The sequence below is a fragment of the Balaenoptera acutorostrata genome, chromosome X, assembly GCF_949987535.1.
Source record: "Balaenoptera acutorostrata chromosome X, mBalAcu1.1, whole genome shotgun sequence".
NCBI classification, from domain to species: domain Eukaryota; kingdom Metazoa; phylum Chordata; class Mammalia; order Artiodactyla; family Balaenopteridae; genus Balaenoptera; species Balaenoptera acutorostrata.
Window position 1 is genome coordinate 72,539,578 of NC_080085.1, and position 18,449 is coordinate 72,558,026.

The 18,449-nt window shown below is 33.7% G+C and overlaps 1 protein-coding gene across 2 annotated transcripts in view; it reads right to left on the reverse strand.

Moving 5' to 3' along the window:
* The window catches only part of HDX (highly divergent homeobox), a 165,471-nt gene that overhangs the window by 86,556 nt on the left and 60,466 nt on the right, over positions 1 to 18,449 (reverse strand). Inside the window, exon 4 of one of the 2 annotated variants that reach the window (XM_057537540.1) lies at positions 8,519 to 8,572. The exons of the other annotated variant lie outside the window; for it this stretch is intronic. Within the exon in view, the coding sequence (XP_057393523.1) occupies positions 8,519 to 8,572 (54 nt within the window). The remainder of the gene's footprint in view (positions 1 to 8,518; positions 8,573 to 18,449) is intronic. 2 annotated transcript variants of the gene reach the window in all.

Genomic DNA, 18,449 nt, shown 5'->3' on the forward strand with positions numbered 1-18,449 from the left:
CTTCACTTTATTGCACTTTGTGGATACTGGTTTTTGTTTGTTTTTTTGTTTGTTTTACAAATAGACGGTTTGTAGAAACCCTGCATCGAGCAAGTCTATTGGTGCCATTTTTCCAACAGCATTTGCCCATTTCAAGTCTCTGTGTCACATTTCAGTAATTCTCACAATATTTTAAACTCCTTCATTATTATTATATTTATTATAGTGTGATAAGTAATCCTTGATGTTACTATTGTGAAAAGATTACAACTCGCTGAAGGCTCAGATGATGGTTAGCTATTTTTAGCAATAAAGTGTTTTTAATTAAGGTATGTCCATTGTTTTTTTAGACATAATGCTAGTGCACAGTTAATAGACTACAGCATAGCATAAACATAACTTTTATATGCACTGGGAAACCAAAAATTTGTGTGCCTCACTTTATTGCAATATTTGCTTTATTGTGGTATTCTGGAACCGAGCCCAAAATATTTCTGAGGCATGCCTGTACATCTTTTACCTCCTTAGTTAGGTTTATTCCTAAGTATTTTATTCTTTTTGATGCTATTGCAAATGGGATTATTTCCCCAATTTCTTTTTCAGATAGTTCATTGTTAGTGTATAGAAACACAGAAGATTTTTGTATCCTGCAACCTTATTGAATTCAGTCATTAGTCTTAACGGGGTCTTTTGTAGAGTTATTTATGGTTTTCTGTGTATAAGATCATGTCATCTGCAAAGGGAGATCATTTTACTTTTTCCTTTCCAATTTGGATGCCTTTTATTTCATCTTGCCTAACTGCTCTGGCTAGGACTTCCAGTACTATGTTGAATAGAAGTGGTAAGAGTGAGCATCCTTGCCTTGTTCCTGATCTTAGAGGAAAGCTTTCTATTTTTCCCCCTTGAGTATGGTGTTAGTTTTTGGCTCTTCATATATGAGCTTTATCATATTGAGGTCCTATCCTTCTATTCCTAGTTTGCTGAGGGTTTTTATCATGAAATGGAGTTGAATTTTATCAAATGCTTTTTCTGCATCTATTGAGATGATCATGTGAGTATCCTATGTTATTTTAATATATTGCATTACATTAATTGATTTTCACATGTTGAAACATCCTTGCATCCCTGGGATACATCCAACTTGGTCATGATGTATGATCTTTTTAACATGTTGTTGAATTCAGTTTTCTAGTATATGTTCAAGGATTTTTGCATCTACATTCATCAGGAATATTGGTTTGTAGTTTTCTTATAGTGTTTTTTTTTTAAGTTTTTAAAATTTAATTAATAAGTTAATTAATTTAGTTTTGGCCATATTGGGTCTTCCTTGCTGCGTGTGGACTTTCTCTAGTTGCAGCGAGTGGGGGCTACTCTTCGTTGCGGTGCACGGGCTTCTCATTGTGATGGTTTCTCTTGTTCCAGAGCACAGGCTCTAGGCACGCAGGCTTCAGTAGTTGTGGCATGCAGGCTTCAGTAGTTGTGGCATGTGGGCTTCAGTAGTTGTGGTATGTGGGCTCAGTAGTTGTGGCTTGCAGGCTCTAGAGTGCAGGTTCAGTAGGTGTGGTGAATAGGCTTAGTTGCTCTACAGCATGTAGGATCTTCCCAGACCAGGGCTTGAACCCGTGTCCCCTGCATTGGCAGGCGGATTCCTAACCACTGTACCACCAGGGAAGTCCCTTTTATAGTGTTTCTGGCTTTGGTATCATGGTAATGCTAGCCCCTAAAAATGAGTTTGGGTGTGTTATCTCCTTTGTTTCTGTAGCTCCCAGAGGTTTAGTATATGCTGTGTCTCATCAGGACTCTGAGACAAGTGAGATAGAAGCCAGTTCTTCAGATAGCACCTGGAAAAGTTAGGATATTGGATGTTTGGTACATGTCTTTCCCTACTCAGGAAGAAGCTGTGCGCTGAGGGTTTCCTCCCAATTGTATGGTTCTGTGCCAGGGGTGGGGATTATGATGAGAAGGTATCTCCAATTTTCTTACCAGTTTAACGTGGCTAGTTTCATATTTGCCCTGAGTGCAGGAGCCTCTAACTTGTGTCTTGATTTCTCACAAAAGGAACTGAACTGTGTATTGCTGTTGAATTGGGATGTCATGTAGGGAAGGAGAATCTTGCTGACACCATTCCCATTATTTTTTTAAAGAGAGTAAAACTAGAGTTTCAAAGGTTAAGTTTAATATTATTTTATGTGACTCTTATTGCTCTTTTTTTCTGAGGGGAATGCATTGTATTTTTGGTGGTTTAAAATTGTATTACATGTTTAAAACATGGTGCTCTCATGCTTTCACTGGATTTCTTAGAAATCCTGAAATTACGTTATTAGCAGAATTGAAAATATATTGCAATTAACCTAAGTGAGTAGATCACTAAGTACCAATCTGTATTTTTTAAGTTCTCCTTTCTGCTGAAAGTTACAATATGAAAAAATATTTTAAGAAATCTTAGTGTATAGATAGAAGTGACAGAAAATTAGAGAGGATTTAATTGAAATTGTAAATAAATCATGTAGCTTCCATCGACCTGTAGCCTTTTGGGAAAAAAGTCATTTAAAAAGTTTGGTGGAATTAATTTTCACAATATGGCTCAGTTATTGCTAGACAATGGAGTCTGATCAGTGTACCACTAACCACTAGAACCAGGACAGTGTTTCACAACCTTGGCTCATCATAAGAATCACTGGGCCATTTATTAAGAATACTATTTCCAGGTTTTCCTCTAGAGATTCTGATTCAGTATATCTTGGGTAGTATCCAGACATTTATTTTTAACAGGTCACCATTACCCCCAACGTACAAACTCCAATGATTCTTATGATCAGGCAAGGTTGGGAAACACATACTGACTGGACGGATCTTCACGTTACTGACTGCTTTCTCCAGGCTTTCCCTTCATTCCAGGGGCTGAAGAGAATAGAGTTGCCATTAGAATCCACTTGCAATGACTTACTCAAAAGGTTATACTTCCATATCTTTCCAAAACTGACTGAAACAGATAATTAACTACATTCATCCTTCCACTTTCCTTTTAGTCAGACCCTGTTGCAGGCACGTTGAGACTCCAAAGAAATCTAAAAAAAAAAAAAGGCGTTCTTACTCAAAAACAAAACAAAATGAAAAACAAAAAGCTGAGGACTTCTGCTGTAAACAAACAGTAGCTTTTCCCCTTTCCTGATGCTACTATGAGGCAAAATACTAAAGATAGTGGAACTACAAGTCATAAAAGACTTGAGTTCTAATCCAAATTCAATCATTTACTAGATATGCAGTCTTTTCAAGTAACTTAACCATCTTGAATTTAGCTTTTTCATCTATTAAGTCTAAATAGAAACGCCTGCCCTATCTACCTCTCTATATTTTTACAAGGATTAGAATGAGATAATCTAAGTAATATGACTTTGAACGATAAAATACTATACATATGCTAATATTACTTTTACTATTGAAAAGCCACAACCTAATGTGAGTAGCATTAACATACATAAATAGTTTGTTATAATAAGAACAATCAGAACCATTTGTAGTCTTCAAAAGTCAAAAAGACACTAACCAGATTTTTAAAATTCTATAGTAAAAGTCCTTAATTTATATAGACTTATTTTGATTCCACAAGTGGCAGCATACACTCATACAGTCTGGTTATACAAAAAACTAAAACAAATGAAAATTCCTAATTTCTTCTGTATTGGTAATTACACTACATTTTCTCAGTTCCAAATGCACTCTTCTATACCATGTTTTTGATGGGACTCTGCAAAGTATATTTCTGCTTACCAAATGTCTTTGAATGAGATTCTGACAATAGAGAGCAGTAGAAGGAGACTGGAAGGCTGAAGAAGAGAAGATGGTTCTTCCTGTTTTGCTTCCTATTCCTATCAGTATCACCCAAGGGACAACCCTTCATCCTGACATTGGTTGTTGGTAATAGTCACAGTTGGTTCCTGATTTTCTACACTACCAGAATCAACCTCATTGTGCCCCCTAGAGGTACCAGCATTAGCTGGCAGTGTACCAGACTCAGAAATGAGTCCCATCTCAGCAAACCTCTCCTCTAATTTTGTAGTTTCTGAAAATACAAACTTCTCTTTGTTTTCCTAGCCCAAGGGGTAATAGTTACCTTCCTGAATTTAACACTCTTGTTGCTTCACAGTTTCCTTTTTGCTTTTTAAAATCCTCTAAAACCTGTCTAAATAATTTATCATATTAAATTCTTCTGGTGAGTTTTCTGTTTTCCTGCTTGGACACTTACTGATACTAACTATCCGTTTAACAATCAGTTTCACAAAGATGACTTTTCAGGATGGTGTGCATGGACAGTAACTGTAATATGAATAGAATGTTAAACACAGTGTGCATAATGATGTCAAGATATATACTAGTGAGATAGAAAAAAAAAAAAAGCAGCCACCGTCATCCAAAATTAAACTGATGTTCAGAGCTAGACTACAATATTATTACATGCTGGCCTGACACTCACAGTCAGGCTATTTTGTTCTCTTGTTGAACACATTGTTTAATTTCACAGACTACAATCTAAAACAAGATTACTCAGAGACTATCATAAGATAAAACAAAACAAGGCTTCTTCATAATTTTGCCTCAACAGACAAAACCAAGTTTGCAATGCCACACGCAAAATACCCTATCACAGAATTGCTCCCACTTTCTCACAGCATCCAATCTAGAACAAATCCTCACTTCCTTATACCCTCCCTTAAATCACCCAACCAAAGCCCAAATCCTCCAGTAAGTTATTTCTAACATCTTCTTACTGTGATGTGTCATGGTTCTACATGGTATGTGTTCTCCTTTGCTGCAACAAGTAATAAACACAACTTATTTAACTACTGTTTTTTTCTTAGTGGGTTTGACTGAGGGACATTGACACTGGTAAAATTTTCCTTGGAAGTGGGTGAGAGAATTTTCAGAGGCAATGGTTATATTCCATTGTGTGTATAAAGTGTGCTTCCAGAAGAAGCTAGAAAGTGACCAACATGGGCGTTTGTCACAATGGCATTTTATATCTGATTATGTAATTATTTCATGAATACCTCTCTTCTTATTAAATCTAGGTCATTAGCTCCATAAGAGCAGGGAAAACATCTGTTTTTTCTCACCATTGTATCCCTAAGATCAAGCACAATATCTGGCACATTGTGGACCTGTGTAGTACAATAGAAATACAATATGAGACACATACGTAGGCTTACATTTTCTAGTAGCAACATTAAAATAATGAAAAACAGATGGTAAAATTAATTTTAATAGTATACTTTTACATAATATATTCAAAATTTTATTTAAACATGTAATTAGTATAAAAATTGAGATTTTTACATATTATTTTTACTGTACAAAATCTTTGAAATCATGTGTATTTTACATTTATAGTACATGTCAGTTTGAATGTTAAATTTTCATCATACAAACTTGATTTATATGTAAATTTCATAAGATTTACAGTTGAAAAAGAAGATTCAAATACCTAGGTTTTCTAATAACTGAATTGTTATATTTTTAAAGCTTTATTGAGGTATAATTAACAAAAACTAAACTACACATATTTAAATTATACAAATTGATGTTTTGATATATGTATATGCTCAAGAAACAATCTTGGACAAACATACCCATCATCCCTAAAAGTTTCCTAATGCTCCCTTTCAATCAGTTTGCCCTACCTTTTGCCCTCCTGCCTTACCATGCAACCACTGATCTGCTTCTTGTTTGCATTTTCAATAATTTTATACAGATGGAAGCATACGGTATGTACTCTTTTTTTTCATCTGGTTTCTTTCACTCAGGCTGGTTATTTTGAGATTCATTCATGTTGATGTGTGCATCAATAGTTCATATTTTTAATGTTGAGTACTATTTCCCTATACGAACAAAAATTTTGTTTATCCATTCACCTGTTAATGAACATTTAGTTTGTTTCTAATTTTAGGCTATTATAAATAAAGCTGCTATAAACATTCATGTACAAATCTTTGTATGGATATGTGCTATCACTCCTCTTGGGTAAATACTTAGAATAGCTGGGTCATAGGGTAGGTGTATGTTTAGCTTTTTAAGAAACTGCCAAACTGTTTTCCAGAGTGGTTGTACCATTTCACATTCCCACCATCAACGTTTGATTGTTCCTTTATCTCCATATCTTTGCCAATATTTGTTGTCAGTTTTATAGTATTATATTTTCGATTCCTTCACATCCTTACCAAAACTTGGTATGATTAAAAAAAATTAGCTATTATAATGGATGGTCATATTGTGGTTTAAATTTACATTTATCTTATGACTAATGGTGTTGAGCACCTTTACATGCTCTTATTGGCTATCTCCATATCTTCTTTGGTGAAGTGTCTTTCAAATATTTCGCCCATTTTTTATTGGGTTGTGTTTCCTTATTATTGAATTTTGAGAATTCTTTCTGTATCCTGGACACATGTCCTTTATCAGCTGTACCATTTGTAATTATTTTCTCCCTATCTGTGGTTTGTCTTTCATTCTCTTAATGGTATCTCTTTATAAAAACAACTTTACTACAGTATTATGTTTACATAATATAAACAGATTTTCAACTGTAAATCTTATGAAATTTACATATAGATCAAGTTTGTATGATGAAAATTTAACATTCAAACTGACATGTACTATAAATGTAAAATACACATGATTTCAAAGATTTTGTAAAGTAAAAATAATATGTAAAAATCTCAATTTTTATACTAATTACATGTTTAAATAAAATTTTGAATATGTTGAGTTAAAGTATACAGTTCAATGATTTTTAGTAACTTCACTTAGTGGTGAAAACATCATCATATATCAGTTTTAGAACATTGTAATCTCTGTAATATATCTCTCATATCTATTTCCAGATGTTCCACATTCCTATCCCCAACCTCAGGCAACTACTGATCTATTTCCTGTCTCTATGAATTTGTATTTGTCTTTGGACATTTCATATAAATAGAAACATATAATATGTGGTCTCTTGTGTCTAGCTTCTGTCACAGTGCATAATCTTTTTGAGGTTCATCTATGATGCACCATGTGTCACTAGTTAATTCCTTTTTATTACTGAATTGTATTACATTGTATGGATATACTGTACTTTGTCTATCCATTTACAAGTTGATGGGCTTTTAGGTTGCTTCCAATTTTTGGTTATTATTAAGGATGTTACATCAACTGTTGAACATATGCATGCAATCCTACATGTAGAAGTGTTTTTGTTTCTCTTTGGCAGATACTGATGAGTGGAATTGCTGGGTTGTATGGTAGTTTATGTTTGACATTTTCAGAAACTACCAAACTGTTTTCCAAAGTGGCTGTGCCATTTTACATTCTCACCATCAATGTATGATTGTTCCTTTATCTTCATATCTTTGCCAATATTTGTTATTGTAGAGACTGTGAAATACCTTATTTTGGGTTTAATAGGCATTTCCTGAATGATGTATGATTTTGAGCATCTGCTCATGTATTTATTAAAAATTCATGTATCTGCTTTGTTGAAATATCTGTTCATATCTTTTGTCCATTTTATGATCAGATTGTTTTTCTTTGTAAGAGTTTTTTGTATATTCTGGTTACAAGTCTTTTAATGGATAAGTGATTTGTAAGTATTTCCTTCTAGGCTGTTGCTTGCCTTTTCATTTTCTTCATGGTCTTTTGAAGTGCTAAAGTTTTGAATTTTGTTGAGATCCAATTTATCCATTTTTAAATTTTATGCACTATACTTTGTTGAACAGACTATCTTTCTCCTCTGCAATGAACTGTCATAACATCTTTGTATAAAATCAATTGACTATAAATATAACAACTTATTTCTGCACTCTCAATCCTGTTCCATTGTTCCAAAGCTATCTACCATACAATAACTTGAGCTATCTTTCTAAAAGTCTACTCATGTCTTTTTTTTACTTTTGAAATCCTTTAATAGTTTCCCTTCTAAGGAAAAGTTACATCAAAATCTCCTGCATGTTAAAATGCAGATTTATGGGTCCTATACAGACCAACTGAATGAGCTTCTTTGAGAAAACACAATTTTAATGAAATTCTGTTATATTAGTATTTTAAGAACCATAACAGTTGTAGCAGAAAGCCAGAAAATAGTATTGTTAAAATATTAGTTACTCATCATTTCTAAATACTGAAATACACAAATAATAAATAGTAATGTAAATTATTTAACTTTGATTGAGATGTTTATATCAATCAATTCTATGATCAAATTAACTGGGCTTATTAGATGTAGAAAAATTATGATATTTTATGAAATACCTTTAATTTTTTTTTTTAAACTACAAAAACCTGCTCAAAGATTATACAATGTGCTGATTACTGCATTTTATTTAAGGTTACCTTTTTAATATATATAAATATTATAATCTCAAAATATGTCCTTTGAGATTAATTAACTTATTGAAGTTCAGTTTTGCCAACTTTACAAATATCATAACAACTTTCTCAATGGCATTCTTACTAACGAGACAGGGGGAAACCCATTTGCTGCTTTAAATGAAAGATTACTTACTGCTCTTTTTCTAGAACACCCTGTAATCCAAGGCACAGTAAGGTTTCCTGAAATCTGTGGAAACAACAAATGGAATCTCAGTAAGGTATGCATTGACACTATTGGAATGCTGATCAACACCAAAGAATTCATACAAGATGTCAAGATGATAGGTCTGCATTCAGAGCATATCTCCCATGTGGACAATGCTGTTACCTTATTGAAAGCAAGAGATTTAAAAAGCTTTCCTTTGTGGGAAAATTCAAGAAGTAGTGCAGTTCCTCTGAAAATTCAAGAAAATTTTGAAGACATTTTTTGGGCCTGGAAGTACCCGGTTTGGAAATCTATGGACAAGAAAATTATTATAATAAAAATGCAGTGTTCTGTGGAATAAATGTTACAATAATTAAATAATTAACTATAGTCATCATACTGTATATTAGCTCTCTAGGTTTATTCATCTTACATAACTGCAAGTCCCTTTTTAGGTAGAAACTACTAAGGTGAATAGCTAGTAACACCTTATTACATCAGCATTGCCGCTCAAGGAGATAGATGCTACTCTCATAGGATTCTGGGGAGTGTTTAAAGAGACCAAGGTGTTTCTGTGAGCTATGGCTCAGGTTAGTCTGGACTTAACCATACCTTTTCCTGGGACACACAAGAATTAGGGAGTACTCCAAACTCTCCCCTTGCCCTCTCCTTCCCTTCCAAATATGTGTTTCCTGAGAGACCGACAAGTCAAATCAACCTTGCTAAGTGGTAGTGGTGGTGGGAATGTGGTATTCAATCAAACATTTATTGGTTTTGATAAATTATATTCAGTGATGGCCAATTAATTTGTATTATGCTTACTGATAAGAAGTGATGATCAAACAGTCAAAGTAAATAGTAGAGTAATATCCTCAATTATTCAAATTTCAGGTAAAAGAATACTGTCCCTGGCCACCAGACCTGCCATTTTACTTTGAGTTCAAAATTCATCAATATGCTAGGGACAGGCTAAAAATTATATAAACTCCAAATAATAGTTGTAAGGAAAAATTTTACTAAAGTTAAAATCCCATTACGGTAAAATGACAATTAACTAGAATCCTTGAGGGTCATGAGAAGGTTTGAATAATTGATTTTTTTAAATGGTGAACAAGAGTGAAAAGAAAATTTCTACAGAAAAATTCTTTAAAAAGTATACTTTCTTGTCCTCCCACTAATACTTGGTATATGATACAATGTTTGCAGAGTAAATTGATTGCTAGTCACAATGAAGGAGGTAAATCTGCTAAAATAATCACATAATATACTCTTGAAAGAATAGAGATATCCAACTATTTTGGAATATTTGTGCACATACTTCCATCTATTAGTGAGGATATTTTAAAACTGATTATTTAAAGTTGCTAGAGAAAACATGTTAAACCAAATAAATTGCAACCCCCCCATAAACTACTAATAAAAAGTTAATATGAAACCATAAAAATGATACACATAATAAACATGGTAATTGAATTTCTTTAAACATGGACCTTATACATTTTAAGACTATAAAATGTGGTTTCTTGATTAAGTCAGTTGTATGTAACCAAGAAAATTGAAAACTCCTATAAGCACCTTAACATACAAATATTATAAATTCCATGTGATTTGGGAAGAGATGAAGTTTCATTTTTTTGTTTTATAATTCTGTGGCACCAGTTACATGATACTCAAATGCTATATTCAACTACCCTCTATTATTTACTTTAAATCTATCTTTCAGTTCCTTATGTTTCTGCTAAAACTTAAGAATGGCCAAGCATAGTAGCTAAATTTGTAGGCTTTTTTGAATCATAGTACTGTACAAATGTTTCCCTCAAATTTGGAACGTTTTCTTCCGTGCAAGAGTGATGACAAGGTTTCTCCCTCACCAGAAGCTATAAAATACAGTATTTCAAATGAGTCGGAAAATATACTTCTCATTTAAGTGATATTTAAGTTCCAAACACACTTTTCAACACCCTGGTTTGGAAAATTGCAAAATGAATCTACAAGAAAAGACTAATTTAACAAATATATTAGAATTTACATATCCAAATGAGTACTTTGTGTTTCAAAATAAAAATTTTGGAAGTTATAAAGTCATTACAATGATGTTGCTATTGTTGAAAGCACTTTGGGAACTTTTCTTTTGGAGCTGTTAGTTCATGACTCACCCAGATATTCTGTCTCATTCATATTCTCTTTGTTTTAACTGAAAATATAACAGCTCAGATTGAACATCCATATTATTCACTAAATGTGTCTCAGAATGAATTCTATTTTCCAAAATCAAATTTTCCCTGAAATGATGAAGATTTGTCACCACTGAAAGCATTTAAAAGAATCCCACAGGTCCTTAAAGCAATTGTAAAAGAACTTCAGAAACTTTTTGACAAATTGAACATTATTGAAATAAGTATAGATAACTTTCCAAGGTAACTAATTTGAATTCTCTTCAAATATTTATCAGGCATCTCTGTACTAGGTGCTGTTTTAGGTGCTACAGGAAATAAAAAGGTGGGTAAAACATAATTTCCTGGAGGGCAAGAACTATGATCTTAGAGGGAAAGATAAGACAGGTACATGAATGGCTGTAATACAAAGATAAATATGATAAGTGCCACAAGGGAGGTACAATAGGAGTTAAAGACACGGCAAAATTACATCAACTTGAGGATTTATATCTCAGCTGAACCTTAAAAGATGAGCAGAATCTTGATAGAAATAAAAGAGCATTCCAGGGGTAAAGAATGGCATGAATACTGTGGAATAAAAGGATAGGGTGTGTTTGGGAATGGTGAATTCAGCTAGAACTAGAAAGGGAGTTAGGGTCTTTGTGGAGGCCATGAATGCCAAGGTACATTTATATCTAATTCTGTAGAAAATGGGGAGTCATTGAAAGTTTTTAAGCAGATGAGTTATATGGTCAGAATTGTACTTTTATACATTAGGATGATTAATGTGACTAAATGTGTATAGTGAATTGAATAAGTATGGAAACTTTCACAATAATTTAGGCAAGAGGTAATCTAGGCTTGGAACTAGGTTAGAGGAGGTAGGAATTGAGAAGAGAAATATAAAACATATTTCTAAAGAAAGGTCTTGTGCATGAGATAGAAGATAACTAGACAGTCAGGAGATTACTGGAATAGTCTTTTTATGGCCATCATAAAACTGCCTCCACAAATGGCTGTCCTGCTCAAACTAATGGAGAGTTGCAGAGTCACAACTTTGAATGTGAATGCAAGGAAGTGCCTAATGTTGGAAATCTGCTTCTCTTGGCTAAGAGTGGATACACTAAAGTATGTAACACACTAATTTGGATGTAAACTGGAGTCACATCATATGGATAGTTAAGATTTGTGAATCCAGCTATAACACTTACCTTTCTCATGGAAAATTATACTTAAAATAGATACCGTATATCAGAATATTAATTATACATTTTATACACACATTATTATACATGGTTATACCTTCACAGGAAAGCATGCATATAGTTACTTTTGTGGATGATTTAAGGAATTTTTAAAACAATTTTTACTATATTTTATACGATTTAGACCCTACATATGACTCTGTTGTAATATTTTTTCTAGACTATGAGATTCTTAAGGGCAAAGTATCATGTTTAAAACAATTTAGTCTAATTATTTTTATATAGTAACACAGAGAATATACACAAAAAAGCATTTGTTTGATTTCAAAAATCTTTCTGTTAGAAAGACAATTCTACACATATCATAGGTATTATATTTTTAAAACTTCAGAGCAGTTCATGGGTCTAACAAAGCTCCTATCTGAAATATACTATATTTTATATAAGCCAGGAAAATTAAGTATATTATTAATTAGCATATGCTTAAAGAGAATTTGATTATCTGAAACACTCAGACAATAACCATGTCTCTCGGCAAAGTTCATCAGTAAGTGATTCATAAATTAATGTTTTAGCTTTCCATCAGTTGTTTTGGTATCAGTTGAGCATTAAAACCTATCAAACCTATTAAGCATTCTGCTTTAATCAGCAGGGCTTCCTAGATGTCTTTCAATTATGAGTTATAGAACATAGAGGACACTGCTGGGCGTGTGGTAGGCAATCAATAAATATATGCTGATTGAATGATTGAATTAACTTGTGCCTTTATTATTAACTAGCTTCACTTGCCATAATTCAACAAAGGCCAAGAGTGGAAATATACAAGAGACCATTATATAGGGTAGGCAGTTGGGAGGAAGGGAGTAAGTTGTTTCTGGTTGAGAACAATGTGTTCTGGAGCAAAGAAGAAAAGTACTGGCTTATTTAAAAATATTTCCCCCTCTTCTCTCTACCAAGTCTAGAAAAGCTTTCAGAAACTAAATAAGCTTACAACTGAAATTTTAATATTACAACTTTTGGCTAAGGGACTAACACCCTTTTTTAAGCATATGGATTGTTCTTCTATTAAGTCACATGAAATTAGAAAAGTTTACTAGCCCGACAAATTCTTGCAATTGACAACCAAGATGCTATTTGTTTTTTTCTATATAATTTTACTAGTTAAAAATTCATAAACCTTAAGAGATTAAGATCAGGGAAACTGGAATTCTAGGACATTTCAATGGAATTATAAAAAGTACACATACATGGCATAACAAGCCTGATTTCACCATACTGATTCTAGAGATACTGGCTGTTAAAAATAATGGAAGGATATAAGTAAAATAATATAAATTATTATGTGGAATGATTAAGTTCTGATGCCAAGGACCTGGGGAGTTTACAAGTACAAATCTGGATCCCCTGAAATTATACTCTCAAAAATATTTTAAGATATTATCTCAATGCTACTCATGTAAAAAAAATTGAGAAAATATAAAAATTCTTTACTAACTTTAGAAAATAAAGTGTCAAATGTTAGCTTTAAGTTCTACATATATTTTTACAACTGAAATTAAATGTTTTATTACATGTATACTCAGAGATCAGTTCCTTAAAAAACAGCAAAAGATTTATAGCTCTTATCAGGCTACAATCCTTGCTGGGATGGACTAGCATTCTTAACATGAATCATGGTTTCATGTCTTAGTTTTTGCACATGGATCCTTGCTGAACCAAAACATAGGCATTTAAAAGAAATCAAACACCCTGGTTGTTTGTTGCACTAACACTATATGTACTGATACACTTACTCTGTAATTTAAACAACAAACAGCAGAGACAGCAGCAAGATGAAAGACTAAGCAGACCTAGAGTCTCATCCCTCTTCCCTGGAAACATCAAATTAAAAACTAGAGACTGACAAGAATAACATCATGGTAGAAATTAGTCAAAGATTTTACAGCGGGCTTCCCTGGTGGCGCAGTGGTTGAGAATCTGCCTGCTAATGCAGGAGACACGGGTTCGAGCCCTGGTCTGGGAAGATCCCACATGCCACGGAGCAGCTGGGCCCGTGAGCCACAGCTGCTGAGCCTGCGCGTCTGGAGCCTGTGCCCCGCAACGGGAGGGGCCGCGATAGTGAAAGGCCCGCGCACCGCGATGAAGAGCGGTCCCCGCACCGCGATGAAGAGTGGCCCCCACTTGCCGCAACTAGAGAAAGCCCTCGCACGAACCGAAGACCCAGCACAGCCAAAAATAAATAAATAAATAAATAAATAAATAAAATAAAATTAAAAAAAAAAAAAAAAAAAAGATTTTACAGCAACCAAGCAAATAAACAACCAAGAAAAAGCCATACTAAAAATGTAGGAAATTTCACAGCATTTTAAAAAGTGTCACACTCTCTTCCTTGTGTAGCATGACATGGATCAGGGAAAGTGTTGGCTTTGTCACCAGTCCCCTTATGTGAACCAAAGAGAACAGAGTAGACAGAACTTACAACATTCTAACCTGACTTTGGGCTGCTTGAGAGATTCATCTCTTTAGCTCCTAACTTGGAGCTCACATAGCCAAAAGTGGCATGACTCAGATCTCAGGCTAGGAGAAGTAGCAGGAAGCATCAGGCAAGACTCAAGAAAATGGCAAGAAGACTATAGACCCTCATACACCTGGAGAAAGAGATTACTGATTGATGAATATACTAGACCATCTAAGGGTCTAGGATAAGCAAGAATGAGAATCTTCAGGAAATAAAGATATTTAAAAGTAGCTGTGTACACAGGGGAATCAGTACAAAACATGCACACAAGACCAGGGGAGACACATGCCCAGGAAAGGCCTACAAAGACCTTAAGCCTTTACACCAGTCTAATTAGTGAAGGTCTTCAACTGTGCAGACCCAGACTGCAAAGACTGGGAGAGGTGGTGGTTTATTCAAATGCCCAATTAAAAAAAATCACAAAATATACAGAGAAATAGGAAAACATCAGCCATTCAAAAGAACAAAATAAATGTCCAGAAAATGTCCCTGAAGAAACATGAACATTGGATTTACTACACAAATACTTTAAAACAATTACATTAAATCTGCTCAAAGAACTAAAGAAAAACATAAAGAAATAAAAGAAATAAGGGTGACAATATATGTACAAAATGAGAATATCAGCAGAAATAGAGATTATAAAAGGAACCAAACAGAAATTTTAGAGCTGAAAATACTATAACTGAATGGAAAAATTCACTGAAGGAGTTCAACAGAAGACAAAAGAGGTGGAAGAAAGGATCAGTGAACTTGAAAAGAGGTCATTTCATATTATGAAGCTTGAGGAGCAAAAAAGGAAAAATAATTCTTATCAATAAAAATGTGAACAGGGCCTAAGAGACTAATGGGACATCAAAAGCAGACCAATACATGCATTATAGAAGTCCCAGAAGGAAGAGAGAAAGGCAAAGAGACAGAAAGATGATTTGAATAAATACCTGAAAACTTCCCAAATTTGAGAAAAGTCATTGATATACAAATCCAAGCAGTTTAAAAAACTCTAAGTAGGATAAATACAAAGAATTCCACACAGAGACACATTATAATCAAACTGTCAAAAGACAAAGACAGTGAAAGAATACTGGAAGCAGCAAAAGTGACTCATCACATACAGGGGATTCTCTGTAAGATTATCAGAGGATTTCATAGCAGAAAGCTTGCAGGTAAGAAGGAAGTTGGATGATATATTTAAAGTGGTAAAAGAAAAAATTATCAGCTGAGAATTATATATCTAGGAAACTGTCCTTCAAAAATGAAGGAGAAATTAAGACATTTCTAGATAAATATAAGTTGAGTGAGTTTATTACCACTAAATCTGCTCTGCAAGAAATGTTAATGGGAGTCCTTCAAGTTGAAATGAAAAGACACTATACATTAAATTGAAGCCATATGAAATTATAAATTTCTCCAGTAAAGGTAAATACATGGACAAATATAAAAACAAGTATTAATGTAACGTTTGGTTTGTAACTCCATTTTTCATTTTTCTACAGGAATTTAAAGATGAAGGCATAAAATAATTATAAATCTATGTTAATAGGTACACAATATATAAAAATGTAAGTTGTGATATCAGTAAAATGGTAGGACAGAACTGTAAAGGATTAAAGTTTTTGCATGTAATTGAAGTTGTACTATCAATTTAAAATAGATTGTTATAACTTTAAGACATTATATGTAACCCCCATGGTAAACACAAAGAAAATATGTATAGAATATATACAAAAGGAAATGAGAAAGGAATCAAAAAGAGTTACTATAAAAAAGACAGTTAAACAGGAAGGAAGGTAGTAATGGAGGAAACGAGGGACAAAATATTTAAAGCATTCAGAAAATAAGTAACATAATGGTAATAGTAAGTCCTTCACTATCAGTAATTACTTTAAATGTAATTGGATTGACTTTCCCAATTAAAAGACAGATTAGAAGAATGGATTAAAAAAACAGGATCCAACCATAGGCTGTCTACAACAGACTCGCTATAGATCTAAGGAACCTTACCTTACACCATATACAGAAATAGCTCAAATGGGACAAAGGTTTAAACATAAAAGCTAAAACTATAAACTTTTTAGAAGAAAATAGAACAGCTTCCTGATATTGGATTTGGCAATGATTTCTTAGATATGACACTAAAAGCATAAGAACAAAATAAAAACTAGATAAATTGAACTAGATCAAAATTAAACACTTTTGTGAATCAAAAGGATACTATCAGTAGAATGAAAAGGCAACCAATGAAATGGCAGAAAATATTTGTAAACCATATATCCAATAAGGAGTTAATATACAGAATATATAAAGAACCCTTACAATCTACAATACAGAAACAATCTGATTTTAAAAAGGCAAAGGAAGATCAAATTAAAGGAAAGAATGGAGTAGGGAGGAAATGAAAGTATTAGAAGAGAAAAAAATACAAAAGAGAATGGAAGAAAAACAATAGAAAAATCAATGAAAACAAATTTTTTAAAAGAGCAATACATTTAAAAAACTTCAGGCAGATTGACTGTAGTGTGTTGACTGGTGACTGTCAAAAAGATATGTCCATGTCTTAACCACTGGAATCTGTGAATGTGACTTTATTTGGAATAAGGGCCTTTGAAGATGTAATTAAGTTAAGGATCTTGAGATGTGATCATCCCAGATTATTCAGGTGGACTCTAAATCCAAGGACTAGTATCCTTACAAGAGAAAGAAGAGAAGAGATGAGAAGAGATCATGTGAAGATGGAGGCATAGATTGGAATTATGCAGTTACAAGTGAAAGAATACCTGGAGCCACAAGAAATTGAAAGAGGCAAGGAAGTATTCCCCCCTTGAGCCATCAGAGGGAGTACGACCCTGAGGACACCTTGATTGCAGATTTCTAGACTCCAGAATGGTGAGAGAATAAGTTTCTACTGATGTAAGCCACTCAATTTGTGGTTGTTTGCTATAGAAACCCTAGGAAATTAATACACTAACCAAAGGAAAAGGAAAGAGAAATGAGGAACAAAAATTACTAAAATTAGGAATGAAAGAAGGCACTCTCTACCAAACTTACAAACATTTAAAACATGAAAAGGGAATACTATGAAAAACCTTATGCCAACAAACTAGATAACTTATCCAAAATAGATATCTAGAAAGACCTAAAATCCACAAAGTGATCCAAGAATAAATAGAAAATCTGAATGGGCTTAAACAAGTAAAAAATTTGTAATACCAAAATCTCCAACAAAAAAGTCCCAGCCAAGATGGCTTCATTGGTGAATTCTACCAAGCATTTAAAGAATTAATAACAATTCTTTACAAACTAATCCAAAAATCAGGAGAGAACACTTCACAACTCATTCTATGAGGCCAGTATTGCCCTGATATCAAACCAAAGTATTATAATAAAGAAAGCTATAAGCCAATATCTCTTATGAATATACCCCCAGAAATCTTCAACAAAATAGTAGTGAACAAAAGCCAGCAACATGTAAAAAGTATTTACACCATGTTTAAGTGAAATTTATCACAGGTATGCAAGGTTGACTGAACATCTAAAAATCAATTAACATAATATATCATATTCCTAGAATAATGGACAAAAATCACATGATAACCTCAATGGGCATAGAAAAAAACATTTTAAAAAGATTATTCACAATGACCCAGTGGGGCTTATCCCAAGAGTTTATGGTTGGTTCAACATATAAAAACTAATCAGGAGTGAAGCCACTAAGATGGGACATAGGTCTTTCCTAACTTTGCTCCCTCTCACAAGAACAAATAACAACTATTACTGGACAAGACACCACAGAGAAAATCTTAGAACAGTGTTGTGAGGATGAAGCAGCCCCTTGCACCACAGAGACCAAGACAGACCATACTAGGATGGTAAGAGGAGCAGCTACATGCTGACCACATTGCCCCTCCCCCAAGCGGACACAGCACCACACCAAGAGGTTTCCTCTGAGTCTACAGTTCTTCCAGTGGAAAGAGAGCACTCAGGGTAGACATCCAGCACCCCCTGCATTGTGGGTCACTTCTTGGGATTCCCCACTCTGG